General features: G+C 39.9%; 2 protein-coding genes and 1 long non-coding RNA gene across 3 annotated transcripts; all 3 read right to left on the reverse strand.

Annotated features, from left to right (window-relative positions):
• Positions 1-1,666: 1,666 nt before the first annotated feature.
• Positions 1,667-3,701, reverse strand: LOC310730026 (T-lymphocyte activation antigen CD80-like; the record flags this gene model as incomplete). Its single annotated transcript, XM_083548768.1, has 2 exons — positions 1,667-2,100; positions 3,551-3,701. Coding segments are annotated over 2 exons (468 nt in total), but the record flags the coding sequence as incomplete, so codon positions are not given.
• A 36-nt stretch (positions 3,702-3,737) lies between these two features.
• On the reverse strand, positions 3,738-6,058 carry LOC310729491. Its single transcript, XR_014534572.1, has 3 exons — positions 5,855-6,058; positions 4,080-4,123; positions 3,738-3,855 (listed from the first exon to the last, which is right to left on the reverse strand). It is a non-coding gene; the product is annotated as an uncharacterized lncRNA (long non-coding RNA).
• A 634-nt stretch (positions 6,059-6,692) lies between these two features.
• fzd4 (frizzled class receptor 4) lies at positions 6,693-14,726 on the reverse strand. The gene is made up of 2 exons (XM_083547684.1): positions 14,200-14,726; positions 6,693-10,941 (listed from the first exon to the last, which is right to left on the reverse strand). The coding sequence occupies exons 1-2, from the start codon at positions 14,488-14,490 to the stop codon at positions 9,574-9,576; spliced, it is 1,659 nt and encodes a 552-aa protein (XP_083403810.1). The 5' UTR covers positions 14,491-14,726; the 3' UTR covers positions 6,693-9,573.
• Positions 14,727-23,732: the final 9,006 nt, after the last annotated feature.

Raw genomic sequence — 23,732 nt, forward strand, 5'->3', positions numbered from 1 at the left:
TTCACGTATCTGTACTTCACCGAAGTGTTTCTTTTTGAGGAGATTTTAACTTCACTACATTTCAAAGTCATTTTACTCGACTACATTTTGCATAATCTGTCGACCCTTTTTATTTATTCGTGGACTACTATTCCATCCACCAATCGAGTGCTCCGTTTTAAACTTGTTTTGATTGACGCTTGCTGGTATTTTGCATCAGAAACTCCAGACTTGGAGTCACCACAACATCCGTGGCCTCGTTCACACGAATATATTTGAAGTTTAGAAGGTTTTGGGTTCATGATCATTTGAATAGATATCAGTGTTCGACCCATTAATATCATTCTATGAATAGATTGGTGTGCTTAGATACCCATCCCTTCCTGCCTTTTATTATACTTTTATACTTATTTTTTTCTGTTACATGTTGGACAGTTTTCAAAAGCATTTCACTGCATGTTGTACTCTGTATGAATGTGTAGGTGACAAATAAAATTTATTTTGATCTGATACGTGTCTTTCCACATAAGTTGATTAAGAGTTTTGTGCCAAAAATGATAATAGTAACAATATAGCCAAAATAAGTCATAGTGCTTTGGATACTTAAGTACATTCGAATGCAAAATACGCTTGTACTTTTACTCAAGTGAAAGTTTAAAGGGACACTTTTACCTGAGTCATATTTTATAGAGTTTACTTTAAGTACATGGTTTGTACAGTGATAACACTTTTTCCAGTCATTTCTGAAATACGTTCTTGTCAAGGAATAGTCAAGCAAGTCCTCCCACTGAACAAAATGTATGCAAGTTTCCATTTCCTCTTTTTTTAGCGTGGTCATCATGAAAGTGCAGACGAGTTTACTAATATTTTTAGTGACAAAAGATTACAACTTCTCCCGAAAATATAGCAATCTTATTGATTTTGAAGAAAAGCTTTGGTTGTATTTGATCAGTAGTGGCATTAGCACCTTAGGGATGAACGCCAGTGGCTCCTCTATTTGATGGTATTTTTTCCCACACCAAAGACAAAGAAATAATAGAAACTAGGTAAAACCTCATTGGAAACCCATAAAGAATGATTCTGATGCCCCATTGACCACCCAAACCCTAGTACTCGTCCCAACTCAATGTATCCAGCAATGTGTTATAATCCTCTTTGAGGTAAAGAGAATTAGCTATTTCCTGGAATTTTCATCTATTTTTGAACGCACTTATATGTCCGATCAAAAATACCGGAACATGCGATGGACAAGTATATCTTGTCGTCCCATGAGATTAAGTTTAAACCCTAGGTTTCACCTATGTAGACTGAATTAGTTGTATTAAAGGAGAAACCAACACAGAAAGTTGTCTATGGACAAACACAAGCATTTTAAAATTGTTTATAAAGTTATCAAAATCAATCAGAGCAATTAAATGAGCATTGGATATACGAGCATAGCCACAACAACAATCAGGAATGTCCTGAAAAGGAGTTAAACCACTGGTGTACTAACAACTAGACACTCATCAGGTTGGTCATGATAAGATACAGCAGTTGATGACAAACTTTGTAAGAGCTATAAAAAAAATTATAATAATACCATAATTATCCTCCAGAGGGCAGTAATGAAGCTATCACAATCCAGTAAGGAGACTGAGAGCAGAAATATAGACTAGATAGATAGATTAGATAGAAGAAAGAAAGAAAGAAAGAAAGAAAGAAAGAAAGAAAGAAAGAAAGAACATGATCCATAGTGAGGTACAATGATGGGTTAAGGGCAAAGCTCAAGGGTCCAGCAGTGGTCATGAACATATTGACCAGGTTATGGGGAGATACAAAAATCTGCAGAAATACACACACTGACTTTACGTGACACGACTCCCCCAACAGAGCAGATGATGTCAAGCGGCCGGGTGCAAGTAAGAGTAAAATTGTGGGACACGTCCCAAAGCGAGTGTACGTCCTGCGTAAACACCGGGTCCATTTCTTTCCTCAGCAGGCTGCTCATGTCATTTCCAACTATGTGCCAGGTTACTGTGCTGAGCGGGAATCCTCCTGACGATGAGCATTCGATCACACAGTTATAGGCAGTTTGGGGGTCGCAACCCTGGGTCGTTATGATCGGAGTGCTGTAATTAGCTACAATAAAAACATAATACGGTGGAGGGTTAAAATGGCAGAAAGCTAGTAATCACATTAGTATCACTAGCATGAATTCATAGAGATAGAATGCTGGAGAAGACATTGAAAAAAATTTGATAGCATACAAATGAGGTGGTATAAAAAAGCTTTAAAACTAGTTTCATAACATGCCAGCAGATGGCAGCACAAGGCTGCACGCGTAGTCACAGGGAGCACCAGACATCATCATGTGTACATTGGGAGCTGTGCGACTGGTATGTTACAACGTCTGCCATTCTGATGTGTCCACCCTGACTCCTTTCACGTGAGTGTCTCGACAGAAACAACACGATCACACTTCTGCACGCACTCCACTCGCCAGATTTGGCTTCTGCGGACTTCGCCTTCTTCCCGAAGATGAAGATCGGCTCTAAGTTTGTGGTTTTGACATCATTGCGGAGAGCAAGGTGGGATTCGCAGAAGACATGCTTCGAAACGAATACTTCTAGGACATATTCTAGAATTAGCAGGAACACTGGGGGGCGCTGTATTGCTGTGCAAAGGGACTATATTGAAGGTGGTGTGTAAACAAAGATAAATCAAGTACTTTCTTGTAAACAGAGCTAGTCTCAAAAACTCTTTGATATTACCTAGTACAGTGGTGGAGTTTTTAACGTGGGGGTTCTGGATCATGTTCACATATGGCTTATTCTTTGCATGACAGTTTTTACTTGCATTTTTTTAATTGGCACAGTGAACTGTGTTTACAGACAGTGATTTTTGGGAGTATTCCTGAGCCCATGCAGGGATTTCCATCCCAGAATAAGAGCAGGAATGCTCTTCTCTTAATTCTCTTAATCTTTTAACAAAATGATGTAGTGTAAATAGGGATACATATCTTCTATAGAAGCCTTTTCAATTTTACATTGAGGAATATTCTAAAATCGTTCAACAACTTCTGAGGAACCTGACCTCATCAGCTGCAAAAATGTTCTTCCTTGTATTGAACTTACTTTCTTACTTTTCCTTATTTTTTTCTTAAAATAGTTAGCTGAAACAGCTGATATGTTTTCTATGTTCTATTATGAATCAAATATAGATTTATGCGATTTGCAAATCATTGCATTCTTTTTTTATTGGACATTTTACACCGTGTCTCAACTTTTTGATATAATCCGTGAGACCATTTGACAAGATACTGTGTCTAGCAAGCACGAAGACTGCAGTCGTTAGAGGTATGTTCTGCATTTTTACTCGGTTATAACGTCATGTCTTTTCTAGTTTTTGTCTTTCAATAACACTTTTTTTTGTCTGGTCTTTTGTCCTGTATATCGTTGTTGTGGCATAAACAATTTCAGATTGCACATTTTTGACCTTTACACAAATGTGTGTGTGTGTGTGTGTGTGTGTGTGTGTGTGTGTGTGTGTGTGTGTGTGTGTGTGTGTGTGTGTGTGTGTGTGTGTATACCTGTAACTGTAAGATAAAACTTGTTTTTTTCTGAAGGTACACGGTTGATAAAGGGGATACAGGTGTACTCTCCCTCATCAGCAGGAGAAAGATCGAGCAGCTCTACGCTAAATTTTGTTTGGTTGATGATTGTGCGATTTTTGTACTCAAAAACTACACGCCGAGTGGTTTTGAGTAAAACCCGTTGAAAATCGTTTTTCCATCACTCGCTTTCTTCTGTAAGTAGAACTGGGAGACACTGTGTGGTTGATCCGTCACACAGTGCATTTGTACACTTCCTCCCACAATCCCCTGCACATTGAGCACTATAGGATTGTCATCATCAGACACACAGACACACAGACACACAGACACACACACACACACACACACACACACACACACACACACACACAAAACACTCAGATTTTACATGAAATATTAAGAATGGCAAGATGAAATGTGTGTGTGTGTGTGTGTGTGTGTGTGTGTGTGTGTGTGTGTGTGTGTGTGTGTGTGTGTGTGTGTGTGTGTGTGTGTGTGTGTTTACCAGTGCCCACTAACTGCAGTGTTGAGGTGATGATAAACAGGAACCTGGAAAACGAACAGAACAAATGAACATTACTGTCAGGTCACAGCAACTCCATTTCCCATCGAACGTGGACCCCGAGGACCACATTTTCCACATTCTGATTGAGCATGTGTGTGTGTGTGTGTTCAATTATTCACACACTTTAAATAAAGAGACTCTGCTCAAGTAGACCGTCCAAAACTTGGAAAGTCTTCTTGAGACGCAGATGTGTGTTCTTTTTGTTTTCCTATGCAACTAAATCAATGGTCAAAAATCAAAATGTACAAGGACAATGAAATTTCATTGGAATGAAAAAGAGTTCTCTGGAGTCCAAATGTGGATTTTTTTTTTTTTGTTTCAAAAGATGTTCCCGATGTGGAGAGTGTGTAAAGCTGTTATTCATGCTAAGGGAAGATTTCTTTAATAAAAATAAAGCTGCACATATCTACATATATATTTTTTTTTTAGTTAAAGGAAAACCTCATGCTGTTTAATTATAAGGAAGGAATAATAAGGAACATGCATTTGTTTCTCAAAAGCCATTAAAGACCAGGTGTTTTTCCAACCCTGTTCTTGGACCATTGACATTTCCCAGCCTTGTTTGTTCTGAATGCTTTTTGATATTGACCTGTTTCAGATTCCGATTCTGTTTCTGTTTTGCTGCATATTTTTTAACCTGCATTTGCATCCAGCTGGCTTTGTCATTTGCAGAGGTGGAAAGTAACATTTCTTTGTGTAATTCTACTTTCTAAAGTGGTTTTTAAAATCTGTAATTTAACATTTACTTAAGTATGTTTTGTTTGAAGTATTAAACTTAAGTACATTTTAAATCATATCCATTACCGAGTAAAAAAAGGAATAATAATGAAAAATAATAATGCAAAAAATTGCGCTCCGGAAAACGACACCACTGATTGATGGGCGAAGAAAAACGTGCTAAACTAAGAAAAATAGAGACGGACAAGACAGACGCCAGTGATGCAGATTTTATTTTGTGCATAACTCACATTTTTCTCGTCATGGACTGTAGTGTTTTTTTTTATAATTCTTTTTGTTATTGCATTTTAATATGTTAAGGTTTTTTTATTTATTAAAAACAACTAGTTTGAGATTTCTATCCCTTTGTCCTTTAAGAACTATACTAGAATCCCCACCCCCTATGGTTAAAAAAAATAAAGCTAACAGTAAAAAAAAAGGAGTACATTTTAGATTGAGTTACTTTTATTTGTGTAGATTTTTAGATCTTTATCTTTACTTAAGTATCTTTACTTTAAGTCAAATTTCATTGAAGTAACTTTTTGAAGTACTTTTACTTAAATACAATTTTACTTTTTCCACCTCTGGTATTTTGTTACAGTTACTATTGAATGTAATATATATTTATACTAAATACTGTATAAACCAGGTGTCCCTAAGCGTCATTTATGTCTGATTGCGTTCATCCAAATCTAAAATTAGTCGAAAACTACTGTAGCATTTACCGAAATCTTTTATTGGATCTGGATGCAGAATTTTGTATTTGGTTCTCACAAGTGATTTTCACAAGTGACAAAATGGATCTGTTGCACACAACCAAAGCTAGTTAACCTGACTCACAGTACTGCATGTAACAGCACCGGAATTTGTACTGCGCTTTATAATTCAGAGAATGTAAACAAGTGAAAAAAAATTAACACATTTCTATGCGGTTCAGGCAAATTGTTGTGTGTGTGTGCGAGCGTTATTGTAAAAATATGTGTAAAGTTTGTACTTACCAATAAGCATGTCGCATTTCCATTGGACTGGAGAGAGACGTTCTTTAATGAACTCTTACCCAAACTAGAAAGAAAGATGAAGGGCACAAGGTTTGGTTTAGCAGTTTACTGACTGAACCGAGTAAACAAAATGAAACTTGGGCTGAAACTTGGGCAAGCTGAGAGCTCTAGTGCACACTGTTTGTGTGTTTGAATGTGTGTGTGTGTGAGAGAGAGAAAGAAATGAAGAGAGGGAGGGGAAGAGAGAAAGAAAGAGATGTAAAGGGGTATACATTTATTGCACTTCACAGATGCCCTTATACAAAGTGATTTATCTAACTTACACAACTGAGCAGTTGAGGTTTAAGAGCCTTGCTGAAGGGCCCAGCAGTTCTAACCAATGAGCTGCCATTTCTCCACTAAAAATGGGGGCATTTCTACTAACGCTGGTGGCACCTGTCTGAATTTAACAAGTTAGATACCGTAAATCCATGGATTAAGGCTGTACTGAAACCAGCTTTCACTAATTCCAGGTGGATGAAGGCATTAATAGTAGAATCCCAGCTTTATATCTGGGATCAAGTGCATAGTGTAGAGGTGGAATTGAGTCGTTTGTTCTTTTATCATGTGACTCCTATATACCCGATGAAGTTATATATACATATTTTCATTATTGGATCAATAGTCAAAGTTGGTGTATGCAGGTGTGTTGGAGGATCTGATTACTAAAAATGGAAGATTTTATTTTATTTCTGATCGAAGGAACGAAATGAACTAAATGAATAAAAAAAAAAAAAAAAAAAGATTCCTTCATTTAGATGAACGAAATTCAAAGAACCAAGTCCCTACACACACAAAGTGTCAGAAACCCAGAGTTTTATTTCATCTTCGTCCCATACAAAATCGTTTAAATAACAAACCTGTTTTGCATTTCACTGATGTTTTTTTACAAAGATAAATTAGCATATTACAATATTAAAACACAACAAAGCTACAAAAAAGCCCAACACAAAATTGTGTGTATGCGTCTGAGGCACTTTGTAACATACATTCACTTCAGCGATTGTCTTGCAGTTTACATTGTGTGTGTGTGTATGTGTGTGTTTTGTTGTGTGCTTGTCCAAGAGGACGTTCGTTATATCATTTTAAATAGTTCACGCCAAGTGTTTAAGACCAGGAAGGTTTGGAAATGTCCACACCCATTTCATTACATAGTGCACTATTTATTGTGGTTATCTCGTCATGTTTAGAAGCACATGGAGGACAGTGTCTTAACCTATGCTAATACACCATTTTATTAGGGAGGCTGAAGGAGATGGTCATGTTCTAGCTGCCCTGAGGTGATATGAAAACTAGTTTATTGTGTATTTTTCCTAAATCTTTGCTAACAATTGTGTTTTAATCAACATGTGTAACTTTATAAGGCAACACAATGTTGTCAGAATCATTGAATAACAACCAACAATCAAATCCCTAAAACTTGTAAAAGGAAATTAGGTGTTTTCTGGAGATTTATCATTGATTATCTCTTGCTAGTTATGCTAGCTAGCGAACTCTTCGGTTGTCTTTTAGCTATTTAGATGGCTTAAGTTAGTGTTGTTTTTTTGTTTCATGATTAATGCCTTGGTCTAGTTTATCACACAAAGATGTAATTAACATGATTTTTTGGCTCACATAAGGCTGTTTGTGGAAGCTGTATGAAAGATATCAATTCTTCATGGAAGAATTCGGCCACAGCTCTACTGTAATGCGATTTTCATTACCCAGATAGGGAAAAAGAAACGTTTTCTACACAAATACTGTAGGGTTTCGTTTGTTAATGTTGGCGAACTGTATCTGAGATCAATTCCGGGCTAATGTGAGAACAAATCAGTGTTTCTATTGTCTAGATTTGACACAGATTACAGTCAAATGCTTGTCATGCCTAGCATTCGACCAAAAACATTTACGCAATTGATCAGGAGAAACGATAACCTACACACACACTTAAGTTTGCCTTCGGAGACAGATTGCGTTCTAATGCCGTCGATTTCACTACAATTATTACATTTTGTCTGATTTCATTTAGAGTTCTTTCACTTCATTGTGTTTATGTAAAGATGACCTGCGATGGCTAGTTCCTGTGATGGCTAGTTCCAGCAGCAAAAATATATAAAAAAAACAGAAGTATGAAAAGTGCACCAGTTTCCCTTTCTAAGGGTTCAGAGTAGATTAATCTAACTGTGGTGAAGGTGCGTCAAAGAAAATGAGGAACCACACTGGAAACAGAGTTGCAGTACATCAACATGCAGACAGACCATTACATATTATAAGTATCGTTTCCTGGTGCCCCACAACCCACTTTAATTTCCTGTTATACAGTCGGAGTAAGTTTTGTAAAATAATACTGTATTAGAATGACTAAAAAAAGGCAGAATCTGGTGGGAATCAGGTTTTGCGGTATATTGCTTAGTAAAAGTTGCCGTTTTACATTTAATAAACTTCACAGAAGTAGGAACAATAGTCGGCGAAAACATAGAACTCTTCTATTTTCACTGTTGTTATTTTTTAGGTCACTACATTTAAAAAGAATGAGTATAAAGCAGTGTTTGGCTGTACGACTTATTCTGAGTTACTCATTTATACAACTGAGCAGTTGAGGGTTAAGGAGCTTACTCAAGATCCCAACAATGGCTGTTTAGTGTTGCTGGGCTTTGAACTTACTACAATCAGAACTCCACCGTCTTATTCGTTCAACAATCAGCTAACAAATAAAACCCATTTAAATTTATAGCATTTGGCAGACGCCCTTATCCAGGGTGACTTATTATTATTAATATTATCTACTTTTACAACTGAGCTGTTGAGGGTTGCTCAAGGGCCCAGCTATGGCAGCTTGATGGTGCTTTAAACTCATGACTTTTCAATCGGAATTCCAGCATCTTAAACACTCAGCTACCCGTTCCCTAGTTCCTTGCACTTCCTAAGACCCTTTACAGTTTTAAACTTAAAGTTTGACACATCAAAATGTGAATCTGTTGCTAATATAAAAAGGAAAGGGCTTATAATGGAGGAAAAACAAATGCACATAAAAAAAAAAAACCTTCCATAATGCACTGAATACTGTACCCCCAGACTGATGTTTAAGTCAATAGTGCATTTATAGTAAGGTGTTTATGTGAACTCTGTAGTGAACTGAGTGTGGTGATGAGGAGACATTTACACTCCAGTAAGCTGTAGTGAAGCAAAGGCACTACTGACCATCACTCGAGACGCATCTGTTTCCCGGTGCTACATAGTGCTAATAACTGTACATGTTGTCCTCAGGGTGCCCGTCTGCATACGGCAAAAGCCATGGTATTAGTATCCAAATGCAGAGAATAGATGGGCATGGTCTGTATGCGAGGTAAATGGTTATGTTTACTGAGGAGAGAAAAAAAACTTCCTATTTCCCAGGTGTCTTTGCTGCATTGTAGGTGAAAGCTACCACAATTTGAGAGGTCTGAGAAATAAGGCACTTCATTCGGCTCATTGTCCTGTTCCCAAATGTGGAAAAAAAGCAGCCCTGCTATTTCCTGCAACTACACCGCTTCCTGTCATGACACAACTTCCTATTGCATGTTTTCCACTGTTTTCCAGTGTAGAAAAAAACAACAACCTGATGACATTTGTCCAGACAGAACAATGATGCATAAGTGATACAGTGGCAGCAAGTGTCCACCAGATGTCGCTCTGTCCATGCCAGACGGATTCTCCCTGCCTCACACCACAGTCTCGTTCCCTTTACCACTGACGTTTTTGTTAGTGTGGGTTCGTCGTGTGCTGCTCTGTGGGCAGAGGAGGCGTATCCAGCGGCGTTTCCAGGTCTGCAGTGTCTTGGCAGACCACACCCACATGCCACAAGTTACGCCCACCAGCAAGGACATGAAGATCCTGAGCATCTCGGCAGCGGCGTACGAGTCGCTCGGTGCTCGCTGAAAGTCAGACCAATTTGAGATACGATAGAAGTAACACGCCACGACGCAAGAGGCCGGGACAGTGTAGAGCACAGAGAAGACACCGATCTTTACCATGAGTCGTTCCAGCTTGTCTGTTTTGGCACCATCTTTCTGCAAGTTGGACCGGATCTTAAACAGCGAGACGAGACCGGCGGCAATGAACAAAGTCCCAACAGCCAAATACGTAAACAACGGTGCCACCACAAAACCTGTGAGTGCCTCTAGGTTCTGGTTGCCGACATAGCACAGGCCAGTGAGGTCGTCCGCGTCGACCAGGCGCATGACGAGCACCACAATGGTTTTGATCGCTGGGATTGCCCACGCTGCCACATGAAAGTAGGAGCTGTGCATCTCGATTGCCTCATGTCCCCACTTAAGTCCTGCTGCTAGGAACCAGGTAAGCGTGAGGATTACCCACCACACAGAGCTTGCCATTCCGAAAAAGTAAGCTAACAAAAAGACCACTGCACAGCCAGAGTTCTTCAAGCCATCCCTTGCTAGGATGGGGACGGCAGCCTCATCAACATCGCATGAAACACGCTCGCGTCCAGCTGCTAACAACACCAAAAAGGCGGCGCTGTACGCGTTGTAGCACACGCTCAAAAAGGCGATCGGACGCTCCGGGTACGAGAACCGTCCCGAGTCGAGCAGGAAGGTCAGCACGGTGAAGGAGGTGGAAACAAAGCAAAGCCCTGCCCACAGTGCTATCCAGGCATCCGCAAAAGTCTTTGCAGAGCGGCTGTATAATCCAGAGTCATAGCCACACTGCAGGACGCAGGAACCGCTGCGCTTTGACCACACATAGCGGTCTGGCGGACTGGGGTCGTCACCTGGGTCATGGTCAAGTGGGAGGCACTCAGCGTCGAGGCCGTGGCGTGGGCGCAACGTGCGCACAGATGGAAAACGTACGTCGTCCTCGTCCTCCTCGCCCGGACCCTCCATGCACATGTGGGAGTGATCATTTGAGGGTGGGAACAGGCTGCAGTTTAGCAGGTCAGGCCACGTGAAGCCGAATTCCTGTAGAACTGGCAAACACTTTCTCTGTACCGAGAGACACATGCTGCCACACGGACCGATTAGCTCCGGGACCTTCTCAGTACACATTGGGGCGTAGACTGAGCACAGGAAGAACTAATGGGAAAACAGAAATAGAGAATAAATGACAGCGATTAGTTGTGAAAGCACATCTTCATATATGCACTTAAAGAATTAATCTTGGACATGAGTGAGTGCCAGCGTATTTGATACCCCATCGAATTAACATTAAGTGGACATGTGTGTCCCTGCCTTTATTGCATTCTTTTGTTTGCAGTCTGGTTCTTTAGTGATCTGAGTGCTTTTTGAGTGATACATTCGGATACCGTTCCCAAGCTATACTTTTGCACTGTGAGTCTGGTAAAGGTGGGACCAGAGGCGAGACTCTTCAGGCGGGACTCTCCAGATGTATTCTCACAAGAGTAATTTCCATGTCTGGGGCGAGTTCCAGGATGCCCTTGGATTAACCTGCCTGAGACTTATTGCATTGTTCTGCAGTTACTTGGGGATTTTTGTTCTGGAACACGGCTGGTTAGTCAGACATGAGTGTTACGGTCAGTGGTGGAAAGAGTAGTGAAAAATCCTTCTTGGGTAAAAGTACTACTACTGCGCAAACAAAGCAGTGTGAATAGAGTAAAAGTACCTGTCCTTACTACTGCTCAAAGTACGAGCAACAAGGAGCCCTTTTAAAAGTCAAGAGTAGTGAGTATTATGCTGTGAATGTTATTTCACTCTTTCATCTGAGGCATTCCCTTTAATTAATGCTTCTCAATAATAAAAAAAAAAGTTTTTTTTTTTTTTTTACTGCTGCCACTGAAATTCCAGGCATGTAATATCTGAAAAAAGCAACCAATAATCAGGTAACATTTCTGATCCCTGGTCAGGGAACCAACCCCAGCCACTCTTAGTGCAGGTCCCAAGCCCGGATAAATGGGTAGGGTTGCATTAGGAAAGGCATCCAGCGTAAAAACGTGCCAAATCCAACATGCGGATGATCCGCTGTGGCGCCCCCTAATGGGAGAAAGAAAGATTTTATAGAGGTTGTCACCTCATGACGCTTTACACGAACTACAGGTGGAATTTTTATTACGACGTAAACAATCATCCGCTGCTGTGTTGCTAATATTGACTGTTTTAGCAAGTTGATCAATGCTGCTACTACTTCCGGCGGAAATGTTACTCATAATCGTTTGTATGGCGCTGCGATACTGCGCTACTTCCCCTTCGACTTGCTGTCTCCACTTTATCCACCTGTTTCCCGGGGGATAAAGTAGCGACAGCAAGTTGAGAGGAAGTAGCGCAGTAAAAGTACCGATACGGCACTAAAAATTTTGTAAAAAGTAGAAATACTTTGAAGTACTATTTAAAGTACAATTTCTGAGAAAAACTACTTCGCCACAGTAACGAGAGTATTTGTAATTCATTACTTTACCCCATTGGTAACAGTCAACTGACTTTTGGACCAGACATTTTTATGAAACACAAATCGGATTGCAAACGTTCCTAAGTGTAATTCCAGGCAAAGGGGAACGACTGCAGCATGGTCACCCAAGTGTCAAGTCAAAATTACTTAGAGGCATAGGATGGAAATGTGTGTGTGTGTGTGTGTGTGTGTGTGTGTGTGTGTGTGTGTGTGTGTGTGTGTGTGTGTGTGTGTGTGTGTGTGTGTGTCTGTGTGTGTGTGTGAACAGACCTGGTTTATATGTTACAATCGTGCCACAATTTGGTTAATGACAGTTTCCTGCAGTGCACAAAAACAAAAACCAGGAACCAAAACTCCATGTTACTGAGTCCCCACACCATTTATTACTCTCTTTATCACTCATGCGAAATGAGACAGATGTGTCCAGGAGACATATCCATTAGCAGTACATTGGTGTAATATGTTGCGAGTAAAATATCATAACATCAGTGCTGTGAGAAGTCCAAATCCAACTGCAGGTGTAAACTCATAACACACACTTTGAACAGTACACAGTGTGTGTTTAGGTGTTCGTGGGGACCAAAAAGAATTCGAAAGAATTCCAGCTTTTCTGTAAAACTACTGAACGGGGAAAAAAAGATAGATAGTGATGGATTCAATTAAAACGGTGCGAACAAACACTAACTCAACAAATAACAACACCACATTTTTAGTCATTGTTGTGGTTTTTAGCGAATGCTCATGTATTTGTACACCAATGCGTATTTTTTTCCTTTTTTTTAACACAAACCTGTTCGAAGGTTGCCGCGTTTCTCCGTTCCATTCTCTTTTTATAGCTTTTGTCCACTACAAAAGTTAATCTATCTGTTTTCAAACATAATTTACTGCTGCTCTACTACGTTCAAATGCTCGCTTTCGATTTTTGTACCTTTAATTTATGCATATATCATTTAATTATTATACAAAATTTTAATAATTATTTTCTAGATGTGTAAATCTTCAGAAGTGAACCAAATGTATTTTATTTAAACGGAAATTGTCCAAACGATGTTGCCTTATATTTTACAATTGGTTTTTCTAAATATGGCTGTCGCCTTGTCAATTATCACCGCAACTATCATTCAAAACAAAACAAATATTGATTATTGATAAATTGAAGTTAGTTAAACTCAATATGTGGCTTTTGCATTTTTACGTACACTGTTATACATGAATTCTCAGAATTTTATACCCTATGGTTTTTATAGTTATAATAAGCAAAACATCTCCTTTTTTTTATACGATCAATCGATTAATCAAAGAAAAATAATCGTCTGATTAATCGATTATCAAAATGATCATAAGTTGAAGCTCTATATCTATACATATGCACTGACCACCCACACACAGACTTCAGAGGTGGGAAGTGATGAAGTACAAATACTTTGTTACTGTACATGTCAATATTTCTGGTATCAGTATTTTACTTCACTATTTACTTTTCAGACATTTTTTACTTTCACTCATGTAAGTTTTTACACAAATATCTGTACTTTTCTACATCTTATATTTTTAACCCAGACTTTAGTTTTAATCTATTCGGTGACATCATGAATTTTTTTTCTTCTCATTGTGCCCTTTTTCAGACCATCAACCTGTTTCTTGTCTTTTTCAAACTACCACTGGTGCATCATTTCAGAGGTCCAGTTACCAATATGACACTGAAACAGGTAGAAGTCCAAACTTTTTTACTTTAACTTGAGTGGAAAAGTGCAGTCAGAACTTCAAATTTACCTTTTAAAACCTGAGTATCTGTACTTTTGCTAACTCTGACACACACACACACACACACACACACACACTGTAAGTTTCTCTAAACACAATGTATCAAACTCTCATCAGGGGATGGATGGATGGATGGATGGACGGATGGATGGATGGAGGACTCGTACCCGCAGCTGTTTGGCGCAGCCGTACTGGATGAGCGGTGTGAACGTGGAAAGCTGCAGCTCGGCGTCCGCCTGAAGTACGTTACCGACCAGGTTCGGCATGCGCGTGACGTTGTAACCCAGATCGCGGCACATGGACATGCGGATCGGTTCGCACGCGCTCTCCGGCTCGTCCTCCTCCTCCGCCGCTGCGCCGGCGGCACCGAACGCGCGCGCTACTCCTGCACCGCCGCACAACGCGATAAGAAGCAGCAGCAGCAGCAGCGACAGACCCGAGCGCGAGCTCCAAGCCATAACTGTATCATCCAATAAAAGAAAAAAACAAAAAGAAAACAACAAAACCTCCAAAAAAGCCAAGCGGCAGATCCGAGAATTTCCCCGAGCGCGTCTTTTGTCCTTGAATGGAATATTACATCCTCCGGTACGCACGTGCGGCGCAAACAATAATGTGGGCGCGAGCTTCCACCGGACTGCAGCGCTGGGACGAGCGCGCGGAGATCTGGAGGGAGAGGAGGAGTTTACATCTGGAGCGCTAATCCGGGTTCAACCAATCAGAGAGCAGAGAGACAGACAGTGGGCGGAGACTATTATTATTATTATTATTATTTTTGATATTATTCATTCATAATAATTAGTAAAGTTTTTATTATTAACATTGTTATTATTATTATTTTTTTATTATTATTATTATTATTTTTGATATTATTCATTCATAATAATTAGTAAAGTTTTTATTATTAACATTGTTATTATTATTATTAACATTGTTATTATTATTATTATTATTACATTTAATTATTGCTTTATTAAATTACTACTATTATTAATAGTTTTTCACATATCAAAATTATTATGAAGGGGAGTGGTGGCTCCAGCGGTTAAGGCGCTGGGTTGCCGATCGGAAGGTCGGGGGTTCAAGCCCCGGTATCGCCAAGCTGCCACTCTTGGGCCCTTGAGCAAGGCCCTTAACCCTCTAAGCTCCGGGGGTCCCTTACGAGGGAAATATCAAGGTCCGTGACGTCGGAGTGACGTGGGGCCGCCTTCCCGTGGGCTCACCACCTGCAGGAGGGACCGTAAGGGACGGTGCTGTGAGGATTGGGCAGCAGTCGAAGGCGGGGGCCTGCTTAGACTGCTGCCCCCGCGACCCGAATTACGGATAAGCGGGAGAAAATGAAAAAAAAAAGGATTATGATGATTATTATTATTACTAACTTATTTTGGGTTTTTTTCAAAATATTATTATATTACACATTATTTTGATTAACATTATTATTAACATGAGTTTTAGCATTATTTTTGGTTGTCAATATAATAATATTTATTAGTAGTAGAATTAGGATTATTTATTATTATTATTTATTATTATTATTATTATTATTATTATTATTATTATTATTATTATTATTATTATTAAAATCTAGATTATAATTTTTAATCTTTATCATTACACATTATTATTATTAACATTATTGTCATTAATATTGACTATTATTATAATTCATTATTATTACTATTTTATTACATTTTTTACAAGGAAGAGGGACCCTGATGATTTTCTCAGCCACCCTCACCCTCTGTCACTCTTGTGATCTGACACAGTGCTTGTGAAGATTTCTGAGATTTCATTCAGCTACAAGGCTGTTAGTCAAGTCAGGTCCTGCTGTAAAGTGAGAAGGGGGGGGGGGGGTCTGGGGATTTTACCACATGCTCACAATTTTGCAGCATGTGTAAAAATAAATAATAAAAATTCACATATCGGTGTCACTATTGGTTGAGACTGCACACTTCCTGGACACTTTAGTAAACATTTTTGTCCTCTGTTTGTAAGACACCATCATGATTTACTGTATAGACCTACTGTATAAAGACAAATAGAAAGAGGAAGATGACGAGGAGAATGAGGAGGAAGGTACAGGCATGCTGCAGGCTTTATCATTTTATCTTTTGTTTCCTTTTTGTTTCCATCACAGCAGCATCAGAGGAGATAACAGAGAAAAAAGAGAGGGAGAGAGAAAGACAGAGAGATACTCCACACCCCCTACAAAACACCACCCTTCCCGTGACCCCTGGCTTTAAAAGGTCAGGGGTAATTAGCAGGTTCAGGCTCACACAGCCAGAGGCAGGACACAAAAAGGAGTCATCCCTCTCTCTCTTTCACACACACACACACACACACACACACACACACACACACACACACACACACACACACACACACACACACACACACACGCGGTTTTATGAGCGAACAGTACGATTAAATAAAGTGTGCAGTGTATCCATGGTTACATCATGGTAATGATGAAACAGCTTCCTTATATACAGTACACACACAAACACAAATATATTAGGGTGTAAACTATAAAAATGTGGTTGTGTGTGTGTGTGTGTGTGTGTGTGTGTGTGTGTGTGTGTGTGTGTGTGTGTGTGTGAGTGTGTGTTTGAGAAAGGGAGTCTGTTTTCCCTGCCACATTCTTGTCCCATTGTGTGTGTTTGTCCAAAATCAACACGATCGTGGAAGCGTACAGAATTGCACAATCCTGAATCCCTCAACACCACGTCCCAATCCTGTGTTAAACACTTCCTCTAACTGCCCCCTTGAGAAGAGAACTCAATAAAAGCCCCACCCGTTTAAATCCAAGTAAACCAAAACATTTCCAATTTTTTTCCAAAATGGCAATGTGTATTAGACGGTATTAGGTAGGGTACTTTGTAAGGTACAATGTGACTTTTAAGACAGAAACGGTTTGTGGAAACTGTTCCACCAGGACAGTTGAGAGTCCAAACATCATGTTAGGGTTAAATACAACTAATCCACAATGCTGTGTGGGTGTTCCTTATATTGAAGTTTTCTTTATAGGCGACTCTGGCAGGAATGGGAAAGAATCCATTTTTCACAAAAAGTGGTGGATAGTAACAAAGTACATTTTGGAGTATATTTAAGTACAAGTGTTTGATTAAGTAAAGAGTCTTATGACAAAAAAGATAATAGGACAATATAAACATAATAAATCATAGTACTTTGGATACTTAAGTTCATTCATTCATTCATTCATTTTCTCCCGCTTATCCGTAATTCGGGTCGCGGGGGCAGCAGTCTAAGCAGGCCCCCGCCTTCGACTGCTGCCCAATCCTCACAGCACCGTCCCTTACGGTCCCTCCTGCAGGTGGTGAGCCCACTGGAAGGCGGCCCAACGTCACGGACCTTGATATTTCCCTCGTAAGGGACCCCTGGAGCATAGAGGGTTAAGGGCCTTGCTCAAGGGCCCAAGAATGGCAGCTTGGCGATACCGGGGCTCGAACCCCCGACCTTCCGATCGGCAACCCAGCGCCTTAACCGCTGGAGCCACCACTCTCCCTACTTAAGTTCATTTGAAAGCAAATTTTCAAATTTTACTTTGACTCAAGTAAAAGTTTAAGGGACACTTTTAGTTTTACTGGAGTAAAACTTTACTGAGTTTATCTCTACTTACACTCAAGTACAAGGTTTGTGTACTTCGTCCACGAATAATAGCTCCTATTTTATAACCTAGAAACTTGCGTGGGCAGCGCTGGAATTCACACTTGTCCAGCTTGACCTCATGTAATTTGTTTAGCACCTTTCAAACATGTCTGCTGTTTGGGGACAAGAAGATCAGAATGTCATCCACTAATAAAATAAACTTTCTTTCTTTCGGCTTCTATCATTAGGGGTTGCCACAGCGGATCATCAGCATGTTTAATTTGGCATGTTTTTACGCTGGATGCCCTTCCTAACGCAACTCTCCCCATTTATCCGGGCTTGGGACCGGCACTAAGGCTTGTGCAACCCTAATGGCTGGGGTTGGTTCCCTGACGGGGTCGCTGATCCACTAATAAAATATTGGACTTATTTGGAAGTACTCGTGACAAGTCCGGTGAGACAGAAGGCATACTGACCGGACCAAAAGACATGACCGAGTATCTGTTGTGGACTGGCGTGATTATAAACAACGTCTTCCGTTCATCTACTTTTGAATATGAATAAGGTTCTATACACTATGCAAATGTTTTATGAAAATCTTCTCCATTCACCTGCTTCAGTGCTGAAACAGTGGGTCTTTGAAGTTTTCTTTGATGGCTTGGGATGGAATGAGAATATGCTCTTCTTCTTGGAGGGAACAAAAAATGCAGGAAAAAAAACAGGAATTCTTTTCCATCTTGGCAGTGACTTGTTGGCTCAACTGGTCACCTGGTAAAATGCCGTCAACTTGAAATTATTGTAACTATACTGGAACTAATAGAATTAGTTAATTCCCCTATTTTCTGCCAAAAGTCTGAAGCATCGGTAGCAAAGTCCATGGTTGAATTGTTTTAACCAAGAGTAATTTCTTCCATGCTTTTTTTCCTGAAGTGGGTTGATCAAAAAACATTTCAGAATTTCTTCTTAAACACTGTGAAAGTTTGTTGTAGTTTAGTCTGATCAAAGGTGACAGTTACCTTTGCAAGAGCTTTTCTCATTAGCAGTAATAGCACCGATCTGATGTTTTTCATATAGCTAAGGGAAAACGCTTGCAAAAAGACAGATCAATACATAGGGAAACCTTTGCATTTTTCTGAAAAACTTACCTCCATTAAATGTTTCAATACTTATACTAGTGTGCCGCTGTTGCATTGGCCGTGACTCCCCTTTTGCAGAGTTCCTCCACAGTGGCTGAGGTGGAGTTGCTTAGCACAAGTCACCAACTGGCCCTAAGATGCCTTGGTTAAACCAAGATTGCATACAAGATCAATCTTCTTAGTCTGCTATAATGTGAAAATCTATCTTGGTACCATTGCTCCTAACCAGAAAGTCCACATACTTAAAATCAAAACCAGGCCAAAGTGAAACACAATAGTCCAAAGAATTTCCAGATGCCGAGAACTAATCCAAAGAGATATTTGTTAACAAGGCACGGGTCAAACACAATCATCAACAGTATTTCCCAGAAGCAGAGTACAAACCCAAAGACTAATTTATTAACAAGGTAAGATTCAGACATAATATTCGAAAGTATTTCCAGAACCGGTGTGCAAATCCAGAATATTTCAGGTAAACATTAAGATCAAAGACTACTTATTAGTGCTTCAGAATGAGGAAAATTGGCAAGGTTTTGCAAAGACACTCAGTAAACATCTGCGTTATGTAAAGTAATTTTTTTTGAGGATATTAAACATCACAAATGAGTCTCAAGAGTTTGTTAGCGGGGCCCCTTTTGTTGGGTCGCTGGCAGTCAAGACACATACCCGCTATGTTTTACCCAGAGAGTTACAATCTATAACTGAATTTTGTTCATTTCATATATATAACCACTTGCCCACACCAACACACGTGAGTAAAATAATCGATACTACAAAATTGACTACATTACAAGTTAAAAGTTAACAAATCCAATATGACTTGAGTAAAAGTATCTCATTTGAACATTACTTGAATATTTTGCTCAAATTGATCATAGGTTTAAAGATATACTAATCCTCGACAAATGTTAGTGAAAAGACAAAAAAGAACCAGTCAATTGAGTTTTTCTTTCCTAAGATTTGAACCAGTTGATTTGTGAGTTTTTTTTTTCCTTGTTCACCTCAACACTGCATTGACAACATTAAGATCAACACAACAGCCTCTTCAAATTGGCACAAAGCTAAAGCTTTTGGAAGCGTATCTTTAATTAACAATTAAAGTTACAGAATCAGGTAACAAAGTAGAAAAACCATTAGTATTTATTTGACAAATAAAATTAAAGAAAATAATTCTAGATATCTAGGTCCCTTGCGGGCGAAATATAAAGGTCCGTGACGTCGGAGTGACGTGGGGCCGCCTTCCCGTGGGCTCACCACCTGCAGGAGGGACCGTAAGGGACGGTGCTGTGAGGATTGGGCAGCAGTCGAAGGCGGGGGCCTGCTTAGACTGCTGCCCCCGCGACCCGAATTACGGATAAGCGGGAGAAAATGAATGAATGAATTCTAGATAAACTAAACCAAATATTCAGAGATGACTGACTGATTGCAAAATGTAAAGGTTATGGTCACAATTAAAATATAGTAGAGTAAAAAAGTACATCTACCGAATTATAAAAGTAGTTAAGTAGAGAGTAAAAGTTGCTTACATCCTTGAAATTAGAAAGTACACAAAAAATAGTGTGGGATCCCAGTCCTGACCCATAGTCTCAACAAGCAAAATATCAAAAATATAAATAAGAAATGGAGCCTTTTATTTAGATATACATTTGTCCCCAGTTAGATAGTATTAACCTTTGTATGTTCATACTTTGTATAAGTATGTTCATATTTGGATAGATCCCTTATTATAAGAGGACATGGTGGCCAAATATTTTGGAAATCAATGTCTTAGAGAGCAAGCATTGCAGGGTCTTGCTTTGTGTGGGTGTTTAAATGTTTAGAATAATGTCTGTGTTTGTTTATGTGTGTATTTGTGTCTTTCGGATATGTTTTCTGGTGTACGTTCCCTCAACACAATAGGTACAGGAAACCTCTCTATGACAAGAGGAAGGGTGTGTTTGTGTCTGGGTGTGTGTGTATGTATAATTTGAGTCTATTGTCCCCGTTTTTTTCTTTCAGAGAGAATCTTAGCAACAGTATCAGCTGTCCAGTGCAAAAAAAAACAACAACCTTGGCCCAAGACTTGCTCACTCTGTAGTGCACTATTTTGGATAGGTGACTATAAATTGTTTGTGAAAACACCCTGGGCTAGGTTAGTGAACCAAACCATTTTCCATGAAGGTATTAATCCAATTACACTTGCATTTGGCAGACACCAAAAGCAAAGGCAGCATGGTGGTGCTGGGATTTGACCTCTGAATAGAAATTCAACCTCTTAACCACTGAGCTTCCACTCCCCTTCTGCCATGCCTTCTGACTTGGGGTTCAGGCTCCACCCACTTTGTGCTATCTGATTGATTGTCCACTTCATGTTTATTGGTATATGACTACATGGGAATCCCAAGGTATGCAAAGTGGTATCAAAACGTTTTGAGACTAGATCTGTTTACAAGAAAATACTTTATTCATCTGTGTTTACACACTATCACCTTTAGGCCCCTTGCACAACAATACAGCGCTCCCAGTATTCCTGCCACTTCTGGAATGTGCCCTGGAAGTCTTCTTTTTAAAGCGTGTCAAGCATGTGACCTTTTTTGATTTGCACTGGATCTCTGCAATGGTGTCAAAACGGTGACATTTGAGCTGGATCTTCATTTTCGGAAAGAGGGCAAAATCCACATGAGCCACATCCGAGATCAGATGAGTTGTTCAGAGATGATCATCATGCACAAGTTGCTGAACAGTTTCGAGATTTTCGGAAGTTGAGCTCGTTGAAGGTCTTCCTGATTTCTTGTCGTCTTCGAGTGATGATCTTCCACTTTTGAAGCATGCATGTCACTCGAAACACCTCGAACGACTCATTGCAGCGTCGCCGTATATCAAACCTATGCCATGTCGAACGTATTTGTGGCAGATCTGCCCCGTTTCATGCGGAATTTCATGTTAGCTCTTTGTTCTGACTTGTTGTCCATGATGAAATCGCAGACGTGGTCAGAATAGCCCACCATTGTCACCATAAGTCTTGAAACTTTTTGATACCACCTTGTAGATCTTTTAAATAAGGGAAAGGTTCCTGCCCAGATACACAATTCTACTGAAAGTCAAAGGGAGAGTGAGCTAGCAAGTATCAGTGTAGCTTTGTCTTGAGCTTTTAGCATGACTTAGCAGACATTACAGGTAGTCCCCAACTTACGATAGAGATGCGTTCTGAAACTTAAAGTATTTGTACAATTTTATCAGATCGCTATCGTCGTCGTAAGAGCTAAAAATCTTAAATCGAACCAGTCTAACTCGGGAACCATCTGTACTAATTTTACTGGCCGGACCTGATGGACTTACTTACGAGGTAAGAATTTTGCCAGTTAAGTAACAGGGAAGCCAGGCCAACCTACGAGATGAGTAAAACCAAACACACTCTGAGTTTCAATTTCAATTAAAAACACCTGTGCTTCCCCTATTTTGTCTGCATAGGCAGAGGGTGAACTCCAAGAAATTGCCCCATGTCAAGTGTGTATGACAGGAATAATAGCAACGGAGGCCGGAGAAGAGGGAGGGGAGTCATGGGAGAGGTAGGAATTTTGGATTCTGGTGCTAATTATTCTCACTTGATTTGGCGAGTTAGTACTTTACAGAAGCTTGTGAAAGAACGAAATTGCGACAGGCAAGTGAAAAAATCAAAAAGTAAACAATGCATTTCCTATTAAAAGATGATACTATTATTAATTAAGGCCATTGATTGACACTTTGATTAATGGATTACGAAGACCAGTTCCCACTTTTTCTGACCAATCTCAATGTCTGGGTTTACACCCAACCAATTTTACCACCTTGCCCACTTTACTACCCCACCCATTCTACTACCCTGCCCACTTTATCCCCCTCACCCCCTTCCTGATTGCCATTCTGCCCTTGTGTTTAGGTGTGTTTATTATCTTGCTTATACAAAGTGACACAATAGAGAACACTCTTGTGAGTTTCCACATGAGCATCATAGAGAGCATTCTCTGCCACTCCGTTATGGTGTGGTACACGAGCTGCAAAAAAACGGAGAGAACTGGCTCGGATAGTTAAGACTGCAAAGTGGATTGTGGGTACCAACCTCAACATGGTTTATGCTAGCCGTCTACACAAGAGAGCTAGCAACATCATAAAGGATTCATCCCATCCAGGACACAGACTGTTTGTGCCCCTCCCATTGGGCGAAAGATACAGGACAATCAGGACACTCACTAACAGACTTGTTCCCCAGAGTTGTAGCCTGTAGCCTCTACCCCCGGCCCCAACAAACACACACACACACAAACACACACATACACACACATAGCTGCTAAGAATTGCTGCAAACCATGCTGTCTGCCCCTCTTTCACAGTGCTAACGCACCAATGACACTTTAAACCCAGACTACTATTATATATTTATTATTATTACTATTACTATTAGTTAGCGGTTATTAGTATAGATTGTGTAGTATTTTATTATTTCTGATAATCCTGTAGCACTGTGTTTGCACTGTCACTGTTTGCACCAAGTCCCACTGCACATACAGTATATTTCATTGTACATAACTAAAAACTTTCTTTCTTTTCGGCTTCTCCCGTTAGGGGTCGCCACAGCGGATCCTCCGCACGTTCGATTTGGCACATGTTTTACGCTGGATGCCCTTCCTAACGCAACCCTCCCCAATTTATCCGGGCTTGGGACCGGCACTAAGAGTGGCTGGGGATGGTTCCCTGACCGGGAATCAAACCCGGGTCGCAGCAGTGGGAGCGCTGCATCTTAACCACTAGACCACCAGGGGACCCGGTATATTTCATTGTACATAGTCATATTATTATACTTTAGCTCAATTATCTTTTGTTTATTCTTTAGTTTATTCTTACATTTTCTTTTTATTCTGACATTTTCTTATTGCTGCTGGTCTCTGAGAGCTACCAAACAAATTTTGTTGTATCATTACAATGATAATAAAGTCTCAAAG

The sequence above is a fragment of the Silurus aristotelis genome (assembly GCF_946808225.1).
Source record: "Silurus aristotelis genome assembly, chromosome: 8".
NCBI lineage: Eukaryota > Metazoa > Chordata > Actinopteri > Siluriformes > Siluridae > Silurus > Silurus aristotelis.